General features: G+C 36.4%; 1 protein-coding gene across 3 annotated transcripts in view; it reads right to left on the reverse strand.

The window, feature by feature from the left end:
• Nucleotides 1-8,625: 8,625 nt before the first annotated feature.
• The window catches only part of NAALADL2 (N-acetylated alpha-linked acidic dipeptidase like 2), a 1,658,881-nt gene continuing 1,648,063 nt past the window's right edge, over nucleotides 8,626-19,443 (reverse strand). For all 3 annotated transcript variants that reach the window (XM_042234309.2, XM_060393545.1, XM_042234305.2), the window contains one exon: nucleotides 8,626-16,541. In XM_042234309.2, the coding sequence (XP_042090243.1) occupies nucleotides 16,343-16,541 (199 nt within the window). In that variant the 3' untranslated portion in view covers nucleotides 8,626-16,342. The remainder of the gene's footprint in view (nucleotides 16,542-19,443) is intronic.

The raw sequence follows: 19,443 nt of genomic DNA on the forward strand, positions 1-19,443 counted from the left end.
TATATACACAGAAATTATTTTTTAAATTATTTTCCATTATAGATTACAAGATATTGACCATAATTCCCTGTGCTATAAATTAATCTTTGTTGCTTGTTGCATATCTATTTTTTTAAATTAGAAATCTAGCACTCTATATATACTAAGTCGAACAAATGGAACCAAAATGTCATAAATTTTGTAGTTAGGCAAAAATTCATAAGTTTTATAAAATATATATGTTTATACATATTATATATACATGTATGCAAAAGCTTTTCTATTACACTTGATGAAGGCTTGAGAAAATGCATCAGAAAAAAGAGATGGAGAAATTCAAAAGCAACTGAATATGAAACAGAAAAAGTGAAACAAACTAGATAAAAATAAAAGTTCCTCATATAGTCCAATTTTTTTAAACCTGGCTGCTCATTAGAAATTTCTCTGGAACTCTGGCAAAAAAAAAGGATCTGGCCATTTGTATTTTTCAAAAAAAATTCCAAGATAATTCTGATATGCATGTGGATTTTAAAAAGTGATTACAGGTTTTCCTATTAAATAGTAGTTTTGGTGATATAGAATTCTATTATTTTTCTGTTGAACAATTATGATACAATGGTATTAAGTGACTAATAGTTACATAATCACAATAATAGATGTTTATCAGTTTTCACAATCAATAGCTAGACAAAAAATAAAAGATAATTACAAGTCATAATGGAAACATAATTAACCTAACAATATAAAATTATTACATACAGTTTCAGGGGTCAGGCAGAGTGATGTGGTAAGTGGAAGTGCATACAAGCACATGTTTTCATCTGTTCAGCCAGTCTATGTCTTTTGGTTGGTGCATTTAATCCATTTACATTTAAGTTAATTATCAACATGAATGATGCTATTACTGTTTTCTTAATGGTTCTGGGTTTATTTTCTGTAGCCAAATCATTTATTCCCTTCTCTTGTTTCCTGCCTAGAGAAATACTTTTAGCATTTATGGTAAGGCTGGTTTGGTGGTGCTGAATTCTCTTAATTTTTCTTGTCTGGAAAGCTTTTGATTTCTCTATCAAATCTGAAGAAGAGTCTTGCTGGGTAGAGTATTCTTGGTTGTAGCTTCTTTATCATCACTTTGAACATATTATGCCATTCCTTTCTGGCTTGTAGATTTTCTGTTGCAAAATCAGTTGGTATCCTGATAGGAGTTCCCTTGTATGTTATTTATCATTTTTCCCTGGTTGCTTTTAATATTTTATCTCTGCCTTTAATTTTTGTCAGTTTGACTACTATGTGTCTTGGTGTGTTCCTCCTTGGGTTTTTCCTGCCTGGGATGGTCTTCCCTCGTGGCTCAGAGGTTAAAGCATCTGCCTGCAATATAGGAGACGTGGGTTTGATCCCTGGGTTGGGAAGATCCCCTGGAGAAGGAAATGTCAACCCACTCCAGTATTCTTGCCTGGAGAATCCCATGGACAGAGGAGCCTGGTGGGCTACAGTCCATGGGGTCGCAAAGAGTCCAACACGACTGAGCCACTTCACTTTGACTTGGTTGATTATTTCCTTTCCCATGTTAGGAAATGTTTCAGCTATTATCTCTTCAAGTATTTCCTCAGGCCCTTTCTCTCTTTCTTCTCCTTCTGGAAACCCTATAATGCAAATATTTATTTAATGTTGTCTCAGAGGTCTCTTAGGCGGTCTTCATTGCTTTTCATTCTTTTTTCTATATTCTATTCTGTGGCAGTGATTTCCACCATTCTGCCCTCCAGGTGATTTATCCTTTCTTCTACCTCAGTTATTCTGCTATGGATTCCTTCTAGTGTGTTATTCATCTCTATTTGCTTTTTATTTCTTCTAGGTGTTTAGTAAACATTTCTTGCATCTACTCAATCTTTGCCTCCATTCTTTATCTGAATCCTGATTCATCTTCACTATCATTATTCTGAAGTCTTTTTCAGAAGGGTTTCCTGTCTCCACTTCACTTAGTTCTTTTTCTGAGGCTTTATCTTGTTCTTTCATCTGGAATATAGCTTTCTGCATTTTTCATGCTGATTAACTGTCTCTAATGTGCTTTTGTTTTAGTGACTGTGGGATTGTGGTTCTTGCTTCTTCTGTCTGCCCTCTGATGGATGAAAGTGGGGGGGGGGACTTTTTGTTGTTGTTCTTCAGTCACTCAGCTGTGTCTGACTCTTTGCAACTCCACGGACTGCAGCATGCCATTATGTGTGTGTTGTGCTTTGTTCAGTCTTATAGTTCAATTACTAATTATTAGTAGATTTTAGCTTGATTCAGAAGTGTCCAGAGCAGCCTTTGACCTAGGAGTAGTTTTGCTTACTATTAATAATATGTCCAAGGACTTGGGCAAAGTACTTGAAAGGATATTATTATACAGCTTCTCTCCGCTGGTCTCAATCCAGAGCTTATTCAGACTCCTGTTTACTGGTTGTTCTTTGAGCAGCTTCCTAATAGCCCACCCTACATATTCAAGTTAAGGCTCCTGTCTTCAGATATAGAAAGCTCTCTTTATCCAATATCCAGTCTCTATTATTCTCTTTGTATTTTATCAACTTACTGTCTTTAGGCAGTAAGCAGGGCAATTATAGGGCTCACCTGATTTGTTTGTCTTCTTTCAGGCCTCTTATTTCTAGATTGCCTTTTGTCCAATGTCCAGGAAAATCTTTGTTTTGTATAGCTTGCCCTATTTTTTAGTTTATAGTCGGAGGGTAACTTTCAAAACAGTTGACCCTTTTTTTTCTTTTTACATTTTATTATTTATTAGTGAAGTATAGATAATTTACAAATTGAGTTTCATTTCAGATGTACAGCAAAGTTAATATTTTAAAAATATGAGAACTGGTTGATTCGTTTATTATTGTTGTTGGTCTTCTTGGATTATTTGTTTTTTTCCTTCTCTGCTATATTGGCTTTCCAACTACATATGTATATTTTTTTCTGGGAAAAGTGACCTCTTACATTCATTTAGTGGCCTGTCTTATTTTTCATTTTTATAGAACTTTCCTTGCTTTATTATCATGTTTATTATTTTTTTTGTGAAAATAGTATCTCTCAAATTATCACACATATTAACAATTTAAGGAGGTTCTCTTTTCTTTGAATTATCTCTTTTCTTAGGTGTTTATTTTTTTTTTCAGTTCTCTTTTAGACTTCTTCAACTGTTTGGTACTCCTTTATTCCTCTATATGTAAAGATGAGTGTGAGTTGTTGTTGTTGTTGTTGTTTTTTCCTTTTGTGCCATAAGGCAGGTTTGAGCAACTTTGAGATGACTTCATAAGATTTATTTCAGAAAAGAAAGATGTACATCATATGGGAATTGGGGGCTGGAAGTTGTCTTACTGCAAGAATGAAAACAGTCACGCAGATATTGAAACGAGAATATGTGTTATCAGTTGGAAAATTCAGGCCCTTCAATTTGGCTGGAGTAGAAAATGTGAGAGGGAGAAGAGGCAAACACTGAGGCAGAGGTAGGGTGGGACTCACCTGAGAAGGATGCTGAATATCATCATAAGGCTTTCGGATTTTATGCTGAAGGTGATGGGAAACTTCTTTGACTCTCTACTGCGAGGAGAATCTGTTCAGTATGTACTACATGCTCAGTATGTACTTTATTAGTCATTTTAAGTATTTTATAATATTAATACCAAGTAGAATCTAAACTAGTAAATAAATAGTCTAGAAGTTGCTCCTCTCACATAAAACAAAATATTAAATTGTAATTTTGCTGAAGTGAAATAAAAGATACAAACTTCAAAGCAGAAAAGTATGGGAATGTCCTGGCTTTTGTCTCTGGCAAAATTTGCATAGTCTGCTCCTTTTTTTTTTTTTTTTTTTTTCCTGGAATGCTATTCTCTTTATCCCCCCCAAAGGATTTCTTCTTCTTTTTTTTTTTTTTTAATTTTTTTTAATTTTTTTAAATTTTAAAATCTTTAATTCTTACATGCATTCCCAAACATGAACCCCCCTCCCACCTCCCTCCCCATAACATCTTTCTGGGTCATCCCCATGCACCAGCCCCAAGCATGCTGCATCCTGCGTCAGACATAGACTGGCGATTCAATTCACATGATAGTATACATGTTAGAATGGCATTCTCCCAAATCATCCCACCCTCTCCCTCTCCCTCTGAGTCCAAAAAGTCCGTTATACACATCTGTGTCTCTTTCCCTGTCTTGCATACAGGGTCGTCATTGCCATCTTCCTAAATTCCATTCTTCAGACTCCTGAGAAAACCTTCTTGGCTTCTAAAGAATTTAAATGTTTTTAATCTCTGCTCACTTTTCACCTTATTTAGGCCTCCATTATAAGACTTAAGGATTTACCATAGCTATGTGTTTATGTCTTTTGCTTTCTTAGCTCTGCCTTTGAGCTAGTCATTTTTTCAGTTATGAAGTGGTGTAAGGAAATTACTTAAGTCACTTCAGATTGTTTTATTATAGATTAAGTGACATCCATTGATTTGGGGGGGGGAAAGGATCTTAATACATGTGTATAAATGTTAGGTATGTTCAATCATTCATTCAAAGAAGAACAGATAGCCATTTAGAGATTGCAGTAGAAATGATGTGTGTGGACTTGGTCCCATATCTGCCCACCTACATCCTCCCCAATAAGGCTGGGGCTGGAAGCAGAAACTGATTTCAGAGCCTCTCATGCCATCAGATTGGATTCCAGTTTGATCTGCCAAGGAGAGGGACTCAGAAGAAAGTCAAGGAAGTGTGGAAGATTTTTCGTGCTTCTAGTAGGGGAGGTAGAGGAAGTACAGGCTCCCAGACTTCTGATCAATTCTGTTGTTGTTCTTTAAGCCCTGTGAGCTGTGCTTAAAGCAGCAGCAATAAAGTCTCCAAGAGTCTGATAGAAGGTTGACTCCTGGGTCCTCACAGGTGCCTCCTTTATGTTTCTCCCACCCTAAGGTCAGTAGTGGTTTCCTACAGTTACTGATCTCTGAAAAACAGTAGCTTCACTTTTTTTTGTATAGTAGCCCTTACAATAATTTTTGAATAATTTTTATGCATTAAAATTCCCTTTGCTCTAAATACTTATGTCTACTGTAATGCATGTCAGAAGAAATGTTGGCATTAAATAGGATGGTGGCAGTGGAGATGGAGAAGTGTCAGTTTGGGGCTGTATTTTGCAATAAAGCCAATTCAACTGGCTGATAGCTCGGATATAGGAAGTAAGGGAAATAAAAGGATCAAAGAAGATTCTTATTTTTAGTAAGAGAATCCAGAGTTTTTACTAACACAAGGAAGAATTTTGAAGAAGAGCAAATTGGGCAAAAAATATAACTGTGGTAAAATTCTGTCTGTAAGCACTTAGGATGTCAGAGGATTCCTTCTAATAATGCCTCTTCCTTTATAAGATTAGTACAGTTGAAGGAGGAAAGAGCAAATGAATTGGGTTTAAAAAATTCTGTTCTTTAGAAAGACATATTAGGGTAGTGGTTACAAGCGTGGGTTTCAGGATCAGACCACCGTATTAGAAATTTGTTACTTCAGAAATTTTATTTAGAAAACCAGTGAGAATTCCACAACAAACATACATATATCCACCACCCAAACAGACTAGGGAGGATGTAAAGAAATGAGAAGAAAATCTGATATAACTCTCCTCCATTTTATTGTATGTGCTTCAATTCCTTTTTCTGTTAAAAAAAATAATAAAACAAAACAGTTATAGTGTTCTCTGTATGCCTATCCTTACCACTGTTTCCCTTCTACCATGAATCAAATTATTTACTTTTCAGTCTGTATTTTTATACGTTGAATACACATGTTAGTCATAGGTATATAATTCTGTACATTTAAACTTTATGGTTAGAATCATATACATATTATTCTGCAGAATATACATATGCAAAATATGTTATTTTTTGAAAATTTTTGTGTGTAGCATAGGTATACCTGGCACAATGGTAAGCTCCTGAAAAATGTTAGCTCTCATACAGCAGTGATGTTGGAGATAAGAATGAAGAAGGAAACAAACAGAACAGGCTCTATCTGGAAAGCAGGACTCCATCCTGTGCTGGACTCTGGACTTTGAGCTATATGCCCAGTATCTATGGAAATGATATACCAACTGGAAAACCAGGCCCCTGGAAGAAAGAGCCCCAGGGCTTGTACCTAGACTCTTCATCTCCTAAAAGAATACCCTAAATATCTATGTAACCGAACAGAATCATACATTCTATTATGCTTATTGGGGTATGACCACAGGCCTATTGATAATTATCCACTGTTAACTACCTAGGCTTAAGGTGTATGAATCACGGGCTAACTTTGATTGTATGTTTCTTTTCCTTTGGTCAGACTAGTTTCAGGGAATTTGGGTTTGGACATGTACACTTAGGGTATATAAGATTTTCACAAAAATTGGTCAAAGTCCTTGGCTAAGAGGAGAATCTGCCTTGGGCCTGCCGGTGTAATAAACTGCACTCCACTATCTACATTGTCCTTCTGAGTGAGTTTGTTTCCCGGAACACATGGCTACAACAAGAACACTCTGCTTTAGCCTTAACAAGCCTGAAGGAAGGCCCAGCGAGTTACCTATGTAGCCTGAACATTTGGTGCCTTTAAGCCATCTCTGCTCTGTCAATATCCTTGTGACAAATTACACTATTGGGAGTCCCTCTGAATCTAGTATTGCCAGTAGTTAATCTGAAGTATTACATTTTATTCGGTTGTGAAATCCTAGAAGAGTGATCCCCGACCTTTTTGTTCCCAGGAACTGGTGTCCTGGAAGACAATTTTTCCATGGACTAGGGCTGGGGATGAGGGATGGTTCACATGGTATTGCAAGCAATAGGGAGCTGTAGATGAAGCTTCACTAGCTTGTCTGCTGCTCACCTCCTTATGTGCTGCCAGGTTCCTGCCCATGGACCAGTACTGGGGTTTTGGGACCCCTGTTCTAGAAAGTCAAACTGTGTTAATCATCTTTATACCTCCAACCCTTAATGCAGTATATTGCCTAGAATAGGCTCTCTGTCAATGTTTGCAGAATAAGTAAATGAGTGAAATCTGCTAATCATGCAATAGAGATCCATTAGCAATAAAGAACTGGCATTTTCTAGTGTATATTTGAGGGAACAAAACTCCTTAGCATTAGAGTTGACACAAATGCTGTTATTTGATGTTAGAGCTTGGCACAAATATTAAAGCTAAATGGCCTAAAATGAGTTCTGCATGCTTGAGAAAAGAATAGAAGACAAAGAAAAAGATGATAAAATCTTACACAGTTTTCTTGAGCAAGGCTTATTTCTCTTTGGGTGTAATATACAATACAGATAAATATATAAAAATAAATCACGCAATTGCACTCATCTCACACATCTAGTAATGCTCAAAATACTCCAAGCCAGGCTTCAACAATACATGAACTGTGAACTTCCAGATGTTCAATACGGATTTAGAAAAGGCAGAGGAACCAGAGATCAAATTGCCAATATCTGCTGGATCATTGAAAAAGCAAGGGAATTCCAGAAAAACATCTACTTCTGCTTCATTGACTATGCCAAAGCCTTTGACTGTGTGGATCACAATAAACAGTGGGAAGTTCCGAAAGAGATGGGAATATCAGACCACCTGACCTGCCTTTTCAGAAATTTGTATGCAGGTCAGGAAGCAACAGTTAGAACTGGACATGGAACAACAGACTTGTTCCAAATAGGAAAAGGAGTAAATCATTGTATATCGTCACCCTGCTCATTTAACTTATATGCAGAGTACCCAGAGAAATGCTGGGCTGGATGAAGCACAAGTTGGAATCAAGATTTCCAGGAGAAATATCAATGATCTCAGATATGCAGATGACACCACCCTTATGGCAGAAAGTGAAGAAGATTTAAGGAGTCTCTTGATAAAAGTGAAAGAGGAGAGTGAAGAAGTTGGCTTAAAGCTCAACATTCAGAAAACTAATATCATGGTATCAGGTCCTATCACTTTATGGCAAATAGATAAGGAAACAGTGGAAACAGTGGCAGACTTTATTTTGGGGGGCTCCAAAATCACTGCAGATGGCGATTGCAGCCAGGAAATTAAAAGACATTTTCTCTTGGAAGAAAAGTTATGATCCACCTAGACAGCATATTGAGAAGCAGAGACATTACTTTGCCAACAAAGGTCTGTCTAGTCAAAGCTATGATTTTTCTAGTAGTCATGTATGGATGTGAGAGTTGGACTATAAAGAAAGCTGAGTGCCAAAGAATTGATGCTTTTGAACTGTGGTGTTGGAGAAGACTGTTGAGTGTCCCTTGGGCTGCAAGCAGAGCCAACCAGTCCATCCTACAGGAAATCAGTCCTGAATATTTATTGAAAGGACTGATGCTGTAGCTGAAACTCTAATACTTTGGTCACCTGATACAAAGAACTGACTCATTTGAAAAGACCCTGATGCTGGGAAATATTGAAGGCAGGAGGCAAAGGGGACAACAGAGGATGAGATGGTTGGATGGCATCACCGACTCAATGAACATGAGTTTGAGTCAACTCCGGGAGTTGGTGATGGACAGGGATGCCAGGTGTGCTGCAGTCCACAAGGTTGCAAAGAGTTTGACACACTGAGCAACTGAACTGAAAGATAATTCATTACTAATACAGACTAACAACTAATTCATTTTTATAACAAAACACAGTATAACAATGGTTTTCACCTGTATTTAATATTTGTAAATGGGCATTTTAAATATTACTGTGTCACTGCACACACACATTACATTTATGAATCAGAAAATATTCCTTAAAAGATGCCTTCATTTCATAGTATTCAACCATGTGAAAATATTTAATCAACTAAAATATAAAATATTCACCTGTATTCTTAATGGACATGATGTACCAATCCATTTTTTTCTTTTGTCACTCCAAATCACAACATAGTTTTCTAAGTAAGCCATATCAAGTCATGTGAATAGTACATAAAATGTTGTAAAGTAAAATCACAATTGGGTAAATATAAAAAGCACTAGATTTTTGGTGGACATCCACATATTATAGAAATTAGGCATTCAACCCTCTATAGTAATTAAGAAACTAGAGACACATGCCTCTAAATCAATCATTCAAAATCAGTCACAACAAAGACACTAATAATGAATTTCTTTACAATGAAAACATTTCCAAATCACAGATGTAATCTATTTTGAACAATATTCAACACTGCAACAGTTCAGTGCAATTTAATAATTGGGACACCCCTTGAGAGAGATTTATTTTTTAATCAAACAAATTTAAATGAAGAAATTGTGCTCCAATTTTACCCAAAGTTAATTTCCAAATCTTTATAAATCTGCTTATCACAATTCTTTTAGGGCTATATTTTTTATTTATTTGTATTTGTTATTATACAATTAAATTTTACTCATTATAAAATTTCATATATCTAAGTGTTGCTATACTGCTGACATGGCTAAAACTATTTCATGTTCCATATTAACATTCCAAACACTTATGAAGCTATTGTCAATGATGTGCTGATTTTTCTAGATGTCTATAAAAGCAAATTAGCCCTTCAAAGTGTCTCAGAAAGTTTTTTATCTTCTGAATACAACTGCATTCATACTCTAAAAGTAGCAAGTCTGAATATATGGGAAATATTTGCCATTAAACCTTCCTATGTGAAATGTAAATACAAAATCGCCTAATAGAGTCCTAGCTCAGCTTGTAAATGGAATTATGTATAACATCTTTGGAATATAATAATGTGAGCTACACTTAATCATCTGGGCACTTTCCTGCAGACAAATGGTGTAGTAAAATATGTTGTTTCTTATTAAACGGGTATGACAAACTTGTCTTTATAGACCAATAGCATTTTCTCTGACTTTCAGAATAAGGTGGTCACTTGCAGCAGCTTGATATAAAGGTAGACAAGTTAACATTAATAAAATACTATCACATATATTGAAAGTATGATTTAACAATGGCTAACAATTTCAAAAGATAAAACACTCCAAGGAGTGTCCACCTGTGTTATTATTATGTTGAATAAATAGTCTTTGAACAAATTAGAGAGTTAAACTTACTGAGCAGGCCAGATAATTAAATAATTACACATTTTGATTGAAAAAAAATATGTAGTTCATTAAAATAGAGACTCTAACTTCATTTCTCTAGCTAAGGTTCTGTTCCAATGCCAACTTGGTACTTTAATTAGAACAAAAGACCAACATTAACTTCAATACAACATAATAATTCATGATAATGATTGTATATAAATCTCTTGAGCTTGCTTGAATATAGCACATGACATATGGCATGGTACAGGCACCTGTGTGATCCTTTTGGGACTGAGGGGGCACATATTAATTAGCCCCCAGAAAATAAAGTCTGCTTTCTTCTGAGAAAAGCTACTTCAGTGCTTATTGGCTTAAGACATCAAAGGGATTCGAAAGAACGTTGTCTACACTTGTTAGAGCTTTGTCTAGATGTAGGCTCTGCATCTAGAATCAACTGCAATTAGCTGAGTTAATCCTTGACAGAGCCTGCTTAAATTAGAGTAGTCATATATTTCTTTGGCCTTGATGATTGTATTTTGTCTAAAAAAAAAAAATCAAAATTGCCATTTTGGTTATACAAAACTGCATAACTGTTTTAATTCAAATACAAAATAATTAACCAGAACATATTTGAAGCAGCTTTTTCTTGAATGCTACCTGAAAGTGCCTCAATTTAATCCTTTCCCTTGTAAATTCAGATATCATCTGAGTATGAGATTCTATATGTCTTTAAGAAATACGCCATTTCACAATCAGCCAGCTCTGAAGATCCTTGATGGTCCCAGGAATGCTCAAGGCACTTTAGTGTACATCTTTGAAGGATAATGGAAAGGTATTATGGAAATAAAATTCTAGCTGATTAACAGATAAATGTACATTGAAAAGACTAAGTACTAAAATTACTTTCTCATAGTTTAAAAAAAAAAATGCCTAATCCCATTGCTAGAGTATATCTAAAAAGGGAAAACAGAACTGAGTGAACATTGTGGTGACCAAAATAGGCTACGTTTAAGAATTTTCTTTTGCAACTCTTTTAAATTTAGCTCACTTGAAATTCTAAACTGCATAAAATAAACCCACTTAACTTAAAAGTATTTACACTTGATGGGGAACTTAAAACTCTTGGAAGTTTAAGTTCTTTCTAAACAGCAATTCTAATGAGTCTTTTTTAAGCTAGCAATATAAACTCATGCAAGAAATACAAATTTACCAGTGCACCTAGGCAGAATATTTCTTTGCTCAAATATCACATGTCTATTTTTTTCTCCTGTGTTGCATCCATGCTCCTGTAATGGAACTGTTAGTTTGCTGATCTATCTTTTGTAATGTATAGACCCATTTGCCTTCCACTCAACACATGGATTGGCAGTTTAAAATATAATTCTATCAAGGGAACTTGTAGTTAAGGCACATTTAAATGGTCCTTTAAACCAATGAGATGACAATGCAATATCAGTGAAAAAGTTTAGTTTTTGGAGTAACCACACATACCACAGAATGTCTCGTGAGAACACTTTTGGCTAGGTCTACCAATTATGAAAATAATTTTTCATTTGAGGCAAAGATACTGACTCATCACTGGATACATGGTAACAAATCATTTTATTTTCGTAACACCTGTCTTTGCAATGGAGAAACCTATTGTATGCTATACATTTTGAAAGTACATGTAATTTAAAATATATGCAATTTAAAAAGTCAATTAGTTATTCTGAGTTTTAAGTATGATATAAAACTGAGGTTGTAAGTCCCAGCACTTGGTCTTCCCCCCTTCCCCCAGTGAAGGTATATAGACATTTTGAGGAGGAAATTATGAGATAATTTTTCATCTAGTTGTTATGATATTCTACAATGGTAGACTTATTTTTGTACTCTTATTTACCTGCTTATTTTTGTGCTCTTATTTACTTATCTTCTAATTTACATACATATGTCCACCATTGTGGGGTGGGCTACCATCATGAGGAATAATGTTGTTGGTCTCTTCAAGCTCCTTAGTTCAACCAGTGCAGTGGCAGATGACATAGTCTGATCAGTTGTGCTGCTGCTGCTGCTAAGTCGCTTCAGTCGTGTCCGACTCTGTGCGACCCCATAGACGGCAGCCACCAGGCCCCCCCCCGTCCCTGGGATTCTCCAGGCAAGAACACTGGAGTGGGTTGCCATTTCCTTCTCCAATGCATATGAGTGAAAAGTGAAAGTGAAGTTATGTCCGACTCTAAGTGATCACATGGATTGCAGCCCACCAGGCTCCTCCGTCCATGGGATTTTCCAGGCAAGAGTACTGGAGTGGGGTGCCATTGCCTTCTCTGGATCAGTTGTGCAGTAATACATTAAAAATTTCAATAATGTCTCTTTCTGTAACTGATTCTTAACTTTCTGTGGCACCCAGCATGAAGAACACAGGTCTGGACCCCAGGGGGCCCAGCAGAGACACATACATCGAATATCTTTATTAGCTATGGAACTTTGGGCAGTCACGCAACTAAATTGCCTCCTCTTTTAAAATAAGTTGGCATGAGGAGTCAATTAGAAAAAGAAAAACCCATTAAATTGAGAAACATGCCTGACTTGTAGTAGGTACAGACTTAGCTGCATCTGGGTCCTTTTTTGAGAAATACAACGGTTACTCACTCTCTCTTTCTTTAAAATGCCATTATTAGCAAAGCTAGAAAGTGAAGTCGCTCAGCCGTGTCCAACTCTTTGCGACCCCATGGACTGTAGCCCACCAGGCTCCTCTGTCCATGGGATTCTCCAGGCAAGAATACTAGAGTGGGTTGTCATTTCCTTTTCCAGGGGATCTTCCCTACCCAGGGATCAAACCCAGGTCTCCTGCATTGCGGGCAGATGCTTTAACCTCTGAGCCACCAGGGAAGCCCTAGGTATCTCCTATTATTGTGACCCTTCAATTTTTTTAGTATGTTGCCACATGATGTTTTCTCAGGAAGACTCAGGATTATTAAAGTAGATGAGAAATCATTAACCATAAGGGTCATTTGGGAAATCTTGCTAAAAATATAGATTCCTAGGCTCCCTTTCCCAAAACCACATTTTGAGAAATACGGATTTAAATTGCCAATTTAATAGAGGGGAAAATGCTCTCTTATAAAAGTATTTTGCTTAATACCCTCCTTCCTGAGCACTGGTATCATGTGGAGACTCTACCTCCCCACAAGTACACAGGCTTGTGCCCTTTGCATGAACTCCTTGGGATAGTTCTACTTGTTAGGTATATTAAGAGAATGAACTAGTCCCTAATTGAAAAAGCAGTGCTCCCAGCCCATCCAGCATCTGATATAGTGACTGAAAGTGAAAGTGAAGTCACTCAGTCGTGTCTGACTCTTTGCGACCCGTGGACTGTAGCCCACCAAGCTCCTCCGTCCATGGGATTCTCCAGGCAAGAATACTGGAGTGGGTTGCCATTTCCTTCTGCAGGGGATCTTCCTGACCCAGGGATTGAACCCAGGTCTCCCATATTGCAGGCAGATGCTTTAACCTCTGCACCACCTAGAATATACTGGAAAAGACCATTTAGAACTCTATGAGAAAACAAACAAGCTTAAATTTTAGCACCTTCTGCTACTAACTAAAACTGTGACTCTATCCCAATTCCGTGACCACTTTGTCTGCAGTTACTGTATCTAATGGAGTGCTGATGCTTTCCCTGACTGAAGATAATATTCTCAGACTTGAATCAGAAAGTCTAGGCTTTCTTTTGACTCTGGAATCTGTATTTTTTCACAAACAGCGGTATTCCAGGTATACCCTGCCTGAACCAAAATTGCAGTGGTCCACATCTGCCACCTTTTCTTGGGGGAATAATTATTTATGATTCATTGTGGACTGGCACAATGCTATGTATGAAGGGTGGTGAGAAGTACCAGGCACCCAGATATTTCAGATATAACCTAACTAGCAATTCATTGAAAATACTTGTTAATAACTTGCACAGGATTTTATTTACTGGGATCATTAGGGAAAAATTTAAATGATATAAATTTCAAGGAACCCTGAGGTAATCAGACTATAGCAGTAATGTTCCTAGTTAAGAGGTTTGTTTCAGTCCAAGATGAGCAGCATTTATAGAATTGGTGGATGTCTGTTTCAGTTATAATTGTTTCCTCACATCATCTCTTAAATAGACTAATAAAAACATGTTAGTCCATAGTTAACTTCAGTTTCTAAGTATCAAATATCATGATTTAGAAGTAATAAGTACAGAATATTGAGACTTTGATCTGTGCTGTGTGGGTTAGCTAAATGCACAATCTTTCAACAAAAATGTGCAAACACAAACATTCATGTTCTCAACACCAAGGAGTGAATTGACTTGGGATTTTGTTCTGAAATGATAAACTATCAAATCGATAATTATTTGTCTTTGTCTGTTTTAAATCCAGCTCCAAAGGAAGAATTAAAATGAGCACACTGAAACAAGTCACTATTTCTGATCCTATGGTATAGGGATTCTATTATTTGACCTGACACAAATCCATATGTGTATTCCTCCTGCCTCTTTTCTCTTCTTTTCTGCAGGAGAGAGGGCACTGACACCAAGGCATGTGGGAGTTTGGTTCTTTAGCCCCTTCCTGTAGCCACTTCTCAACATAGCAAATACTTTCAGACAAACGCATGCATTGGTTAGAAATACATGTTGTAAGGTAGTTTCCTTTCTTATGTAAAATATGGGCACACAAGCAATTCACTGAAACTGAGTTTCTGCTTGAAATATCTAGCTAACTGCTTCAATTCTCTTCTTTGCCTTGAGCGTATAAACATTACTGATAGTAAGAACAGCTGACCCTTAAAATCAGTTAATCAATGCTGACTAATTCTTTCCCTTTAACTTCAGTTTTCCTTTAAACTAAGTTTAGGTGTATCTTCATTCATACACAGCAAAGATTTAGACCTATAGGCACTGTTTGTGAAGTTGCTCTTGAGGTGTGTAATAGGGACATGTGTTTGAATGTTATGTTAGAGAAAAATAATCCACATGAGATATTCTGAAGATATGCTTCCTAAGAAAAATTGCTTTATCCAATACCAAATCAATTTCTAAAGGTAGACTCAGAGTTTAAACACTTAATGGAATTCTGTGGTTTGGGGGAATAGTGGATACTAAGGCCATTCAATGGCCTTAGTGTGAAAAGCTTCATTTTCAACATGAGAGAAGAACTGAAGCCTGGGAAAGATATACTCTTAAAGTAATACAGTATTTTCTGCCTAAAAGTAGAAGCATGAATATATTATGTGTTGTCATCTCAATCACAAGTAAGGATAGAGAAGGGAAAAAAAGTTTTTTTCATAGAATTAAGGAGCTTTTTTGTTGATCAAAACAACTATTTCATTCATCAGAAGACCTTTTTTGTTAGTGGCAGAAATAGCAATTGATACTTTTTAAGATATTTTGGGTTTTCAAAGAGAAACTTTGCTACTTTCCTGTGGAAATTATATGGTATTCTGAGAAAACTGCCTTTCAGCAAGGAGTTTCAGAAAAGATACATGAATGAGGAGCAAAGTGAGATGCTTTCATTTTAGAGTAGCTCTATTTCAGTGCTTCCAACAGAAACAACACAGGAAGAAATACATATTTTCTCCCTCATAAGACATACATCACTCCTGAAATTTTTACAAAATCAACTGATACAAATGAGGGATTTCAAAGCTAGTCACCTTATAAGTGGTTAGGAAAAAAACTTACAATTAAATTGCTCTGTGCAGCTACCTTGCGATTTTCCCCTGGAATGTTTATGGCTCTTTTTTTTTTTTAATTAATACTTAAAAAAATACATTTTCATAACCAGTGTATTACTACATCTAGTTGTGTTATAAACAGGCACTTCATTTCATAAAATAGACACATTCAAAGTGGTTTTCATCAACCAATCACTCAGTCAGAATACTTGTGTTCATATTGAATATTTGATAGTAAAAGTTAATCTGAAACCATATCAACTGTCCATTTCTATTACAGAAGGTAGGTCATTAAAGCTCTAACATAGGGAATCATTTCTATTCCTACATGTTTTATCCATAGGAACAAAGATTGTCCAGAACTTCTTGGAAATTTTTTCCCCAAATATTTCATATATATATATAAATACAGCAGATTTCTTTTTAATAGATAAATCTTAAGTATTATTCTCAATAGCTTGCTTTTACATAATCAGAAATCTAGATATAAGAAAAATATTAAATGTGCAAAATGCTCTTTTTACATGTACATCAAAAAATACAAAGGAAGGATAGCTTTATAGTTATATAAAAAGCTATTGAGGGGAAAAAGTCTTCCAAGTCAGAAAATCTGGTGAGATTAGAGCTTTTGCTTGAGGAATTGTAAACAAACTTTTTAAAATGCTGAGAGTTTTCTCAGTTCTTTCCAACTAAGACACTCTCGAACACATCAAGTCCTGCTTTGAAGTAAACCTGAGCTGCATTAATGCTGTTCAACACCTCTGACAGGGCTTCTTGAAGGGTCTCATTTGATGCAAGTGACTTGCAGTGCTCCCAAGCCTCCAGGAGTATTGAAAACTGGCTTGTATTCCCATCAAGGTGGTACAGGATATTTCTGAAAACAAACAAACAAACAAACAAAAAAACCCAAATAACAGAATGAGTAAATGTTTTAGGCACCATGCTATTTTGTATCAAACATTGTAAAAAATATTTTCAAGAAACAGTGATGTTTTAAATAAATGAAATAATTATAAGAATATAATATTATCATTTTGAGGCCACTATTTAATGAATGGATTTAGACATTGATCATCCAAAGTTCCCTCTAGTGATGAGAGATATAGAACTAGACAGTATGTACCTCCTGATGGAAGTACACAGTACAATCAATGAAATAAATTATTTTTTGCTAAAAAAGAAAAAAGGAAAAAAAAACACTGAATCTGATGAAGCTTCTAAATCTAATTGTTCATAAACACAAGGGACAGAAAATATAAAAATAATACTGCAGTGTGTCATCAGCAAAATATTGTGAGAAATTCTGTAGGACAAATGGCCCAGTCTATTCAATGACCAAATTATAACAAGAAATGGGTGACAGAGGAACTGCTAGACCAGGGTTTCTCAGCCTTCCACTATTGACATTTGTTGGGGGTGGGGGCTGAGGTAGATAATTCTTTATTGTGGCAGTGGTCCTGCGCATTGAAGGATATTTAGCAGTATCCCTGACCTCTACCCACTGGGTACCAGTAACACCCCTCCTGTAGTAGTCCCAGTCAGTTTGAACTACTATACCAGAATACCATCGACTGGGTGGCTTAAACAATAAGCATTTATTTTTCACAGTTCTGAAAGCTAATCCCAAGATCAGCATGCCAGTATAAACAGATTGTCAGTGAGGGGTCTCTTCCTAGTATATTCTTCCATGGCCTATTGCATGCACACAGAGGGATCCCATGTCTTCTCTTCTTTTTGTAAGGGCTTTAATCCCATAATGAGGGCCCCACCTGTATAACCGAACCTAAGCTGAATTACTCCCCAAAGGCCCATCTCCAAAATATAGTTCCATTGAGGTTAGGGTTTTAATGCATGTCTTTATATTGGGAGAATACAAACATTCAGTTCATAGCTGTTGTATGAACCAAAAACGTCTCCAGACTGCCAAAATTGTCCCTTACAAAGCAAAAGTACATCCAGTTGAAAGCTGTTGCTTTAGATTAAAAGAAACATCAACCTATGTAGTAAAGTACAGATTTTCTAGGTCTTTATTCAAACAGGTTTAAAACTGAGAAGTAGTATAAAATTGAATACTAATTAAGGATTTGTTACTATTAAGAAACAACATTTTAGGTACAATAAGGGTATTATCAGTATATTTTCAAAGTGTTCTTAACTTCTAGAAATACATACAGTAATATTTGTGAATGAAAAGTTACTATATTTAAAATTTGCTTCTAAATATTTGGAAGGAAAAATGGAGAGTGGAGCTATGGACATCACAGGTAGAATAAGATTGACCATTAGCTAATAACTATTGAATTGGGTAATGTATTCATTATCCTGTTCTCTTTCTTTGTATGTGTTTGACATTTAGAATATCTTCTCATAAGTGTAGAGTATGTAATATGATGGTGCTCTGAAATTTATCCAAATATCTGAGAAAGAGGTATTTGGCCTTGGGCAAGTCTAAAGAGATTCCTTTTATTAGTTGATAAGTAGAAAGAGATGCATTTTGGTAGAAAGGAATGGATTATTGCATCATTTGACTTATTTCCAACCCAAACTATCTGAGCTAGGTGAAATTCCATGCTCTAATAAGAGAGGCAAATATATAAATAATTAAAATAAGGTCATTAATTGTCATGCTAGAAATGTAAAAAGTCTAGTGATAACAGATGAAGGTTTGCCACTGGCAAAGTTTATCATGGAGAACATTTCATCTTGAAGGATGACGGGAACTACCAGTTATAAGGGCAAAAAAAAGGAAATAAGCTAGAAAGTGGATACAACACCCTATGCAGGAGGAATTAGCATATTCAGAGGTATGGATTTATAAAACAGCTTACTATTCTTAGTGGATCAGCGCCAGTGCTGCTGTATGATCAGAGCACAAGGCTAGGGTGGGCAGCTATGGAAGAACTGGGAGAGAAAGCCATTGGCCACATCATACCAGGCCTTCCATATCAAGGTAAGGTTATACTTTTTCTTATGGGCAGTAGGAAGCTAATGAAAGCTTTTAAGAAAGAAAGAAAGATTATTTGACTTTATTTTGGTATAGTTATTTTGGTTGTAATACAAAACCCAGAGATGAGAAGTTAACAAAGATGTCAGTGATGCTAGTGGTAAAGAATCCACCTGCCAATGAAGGAGACACAAGGGATGCAGGTTTGATCCCTGGGTCAGAAAGATCCCCTGGGGGAGGAAATGGCAACCCACTCCAGTATTCTTGCCTGAGAAATTCCACGGTCAGAGAAGCCAGGTGGACTACAGTCTGTGGGGTCGCAAAGAGTCAGACATGATTGATCAAATGGAGCAAGGATGCACAGATAAGTTTGAGAAGATGGAGCAAGGGCCACAGCATAAGATTTAGTTAATTTATAATTATCCCTAGTACTGACTTAGTGGAGAAGGGATAGGCTACTCACTCCAGTATTCTTGGGTGTGCCTTGTGGCTCAGCAGGTAAAGAATCCTCCTGCAATATAGGGGACCTGGGTTCAATCCCTAGGTTGGGAAGATCCCCTGGAGAAGGGAAAGGCTACCCACTCCAGTATTCTGGCCTGGAGAATTCCATGGACTGTATAGTCCATGGGGTCACAAAGAGTCAGACATGACTGAGTGACTTTCACTCACTAGCACTGACCTCAGTTTTAAATAAATTCTGGATCATTGTTTCCTAGCCGATCAAGACTCCACTACTTGAGCCTCTCCTGAACTTCATAAGCTCAATAATGAAGCCTGTAATGTCAGTGTAAATTACATCAATTAGGTTATTTTGCATTCTCCTGTACTCTGG

This window comes from Ovis aries, chromosome 1 (genome assembly GCF_016772045.2).
Source record: "Ovis aries strain OAR_USU_Benz2616 breed Rambouillet chromosome 1, ARS-UI_Ramb_v3.0, whole genome shotgun sequence".
Classification (NCBI taxonomy): domain Eukaryota; kingdom Metazoa; phylum Chordata; class Mammalia; order Artiodactyla; family Bovidae; genus Ovis; species Ovis aries.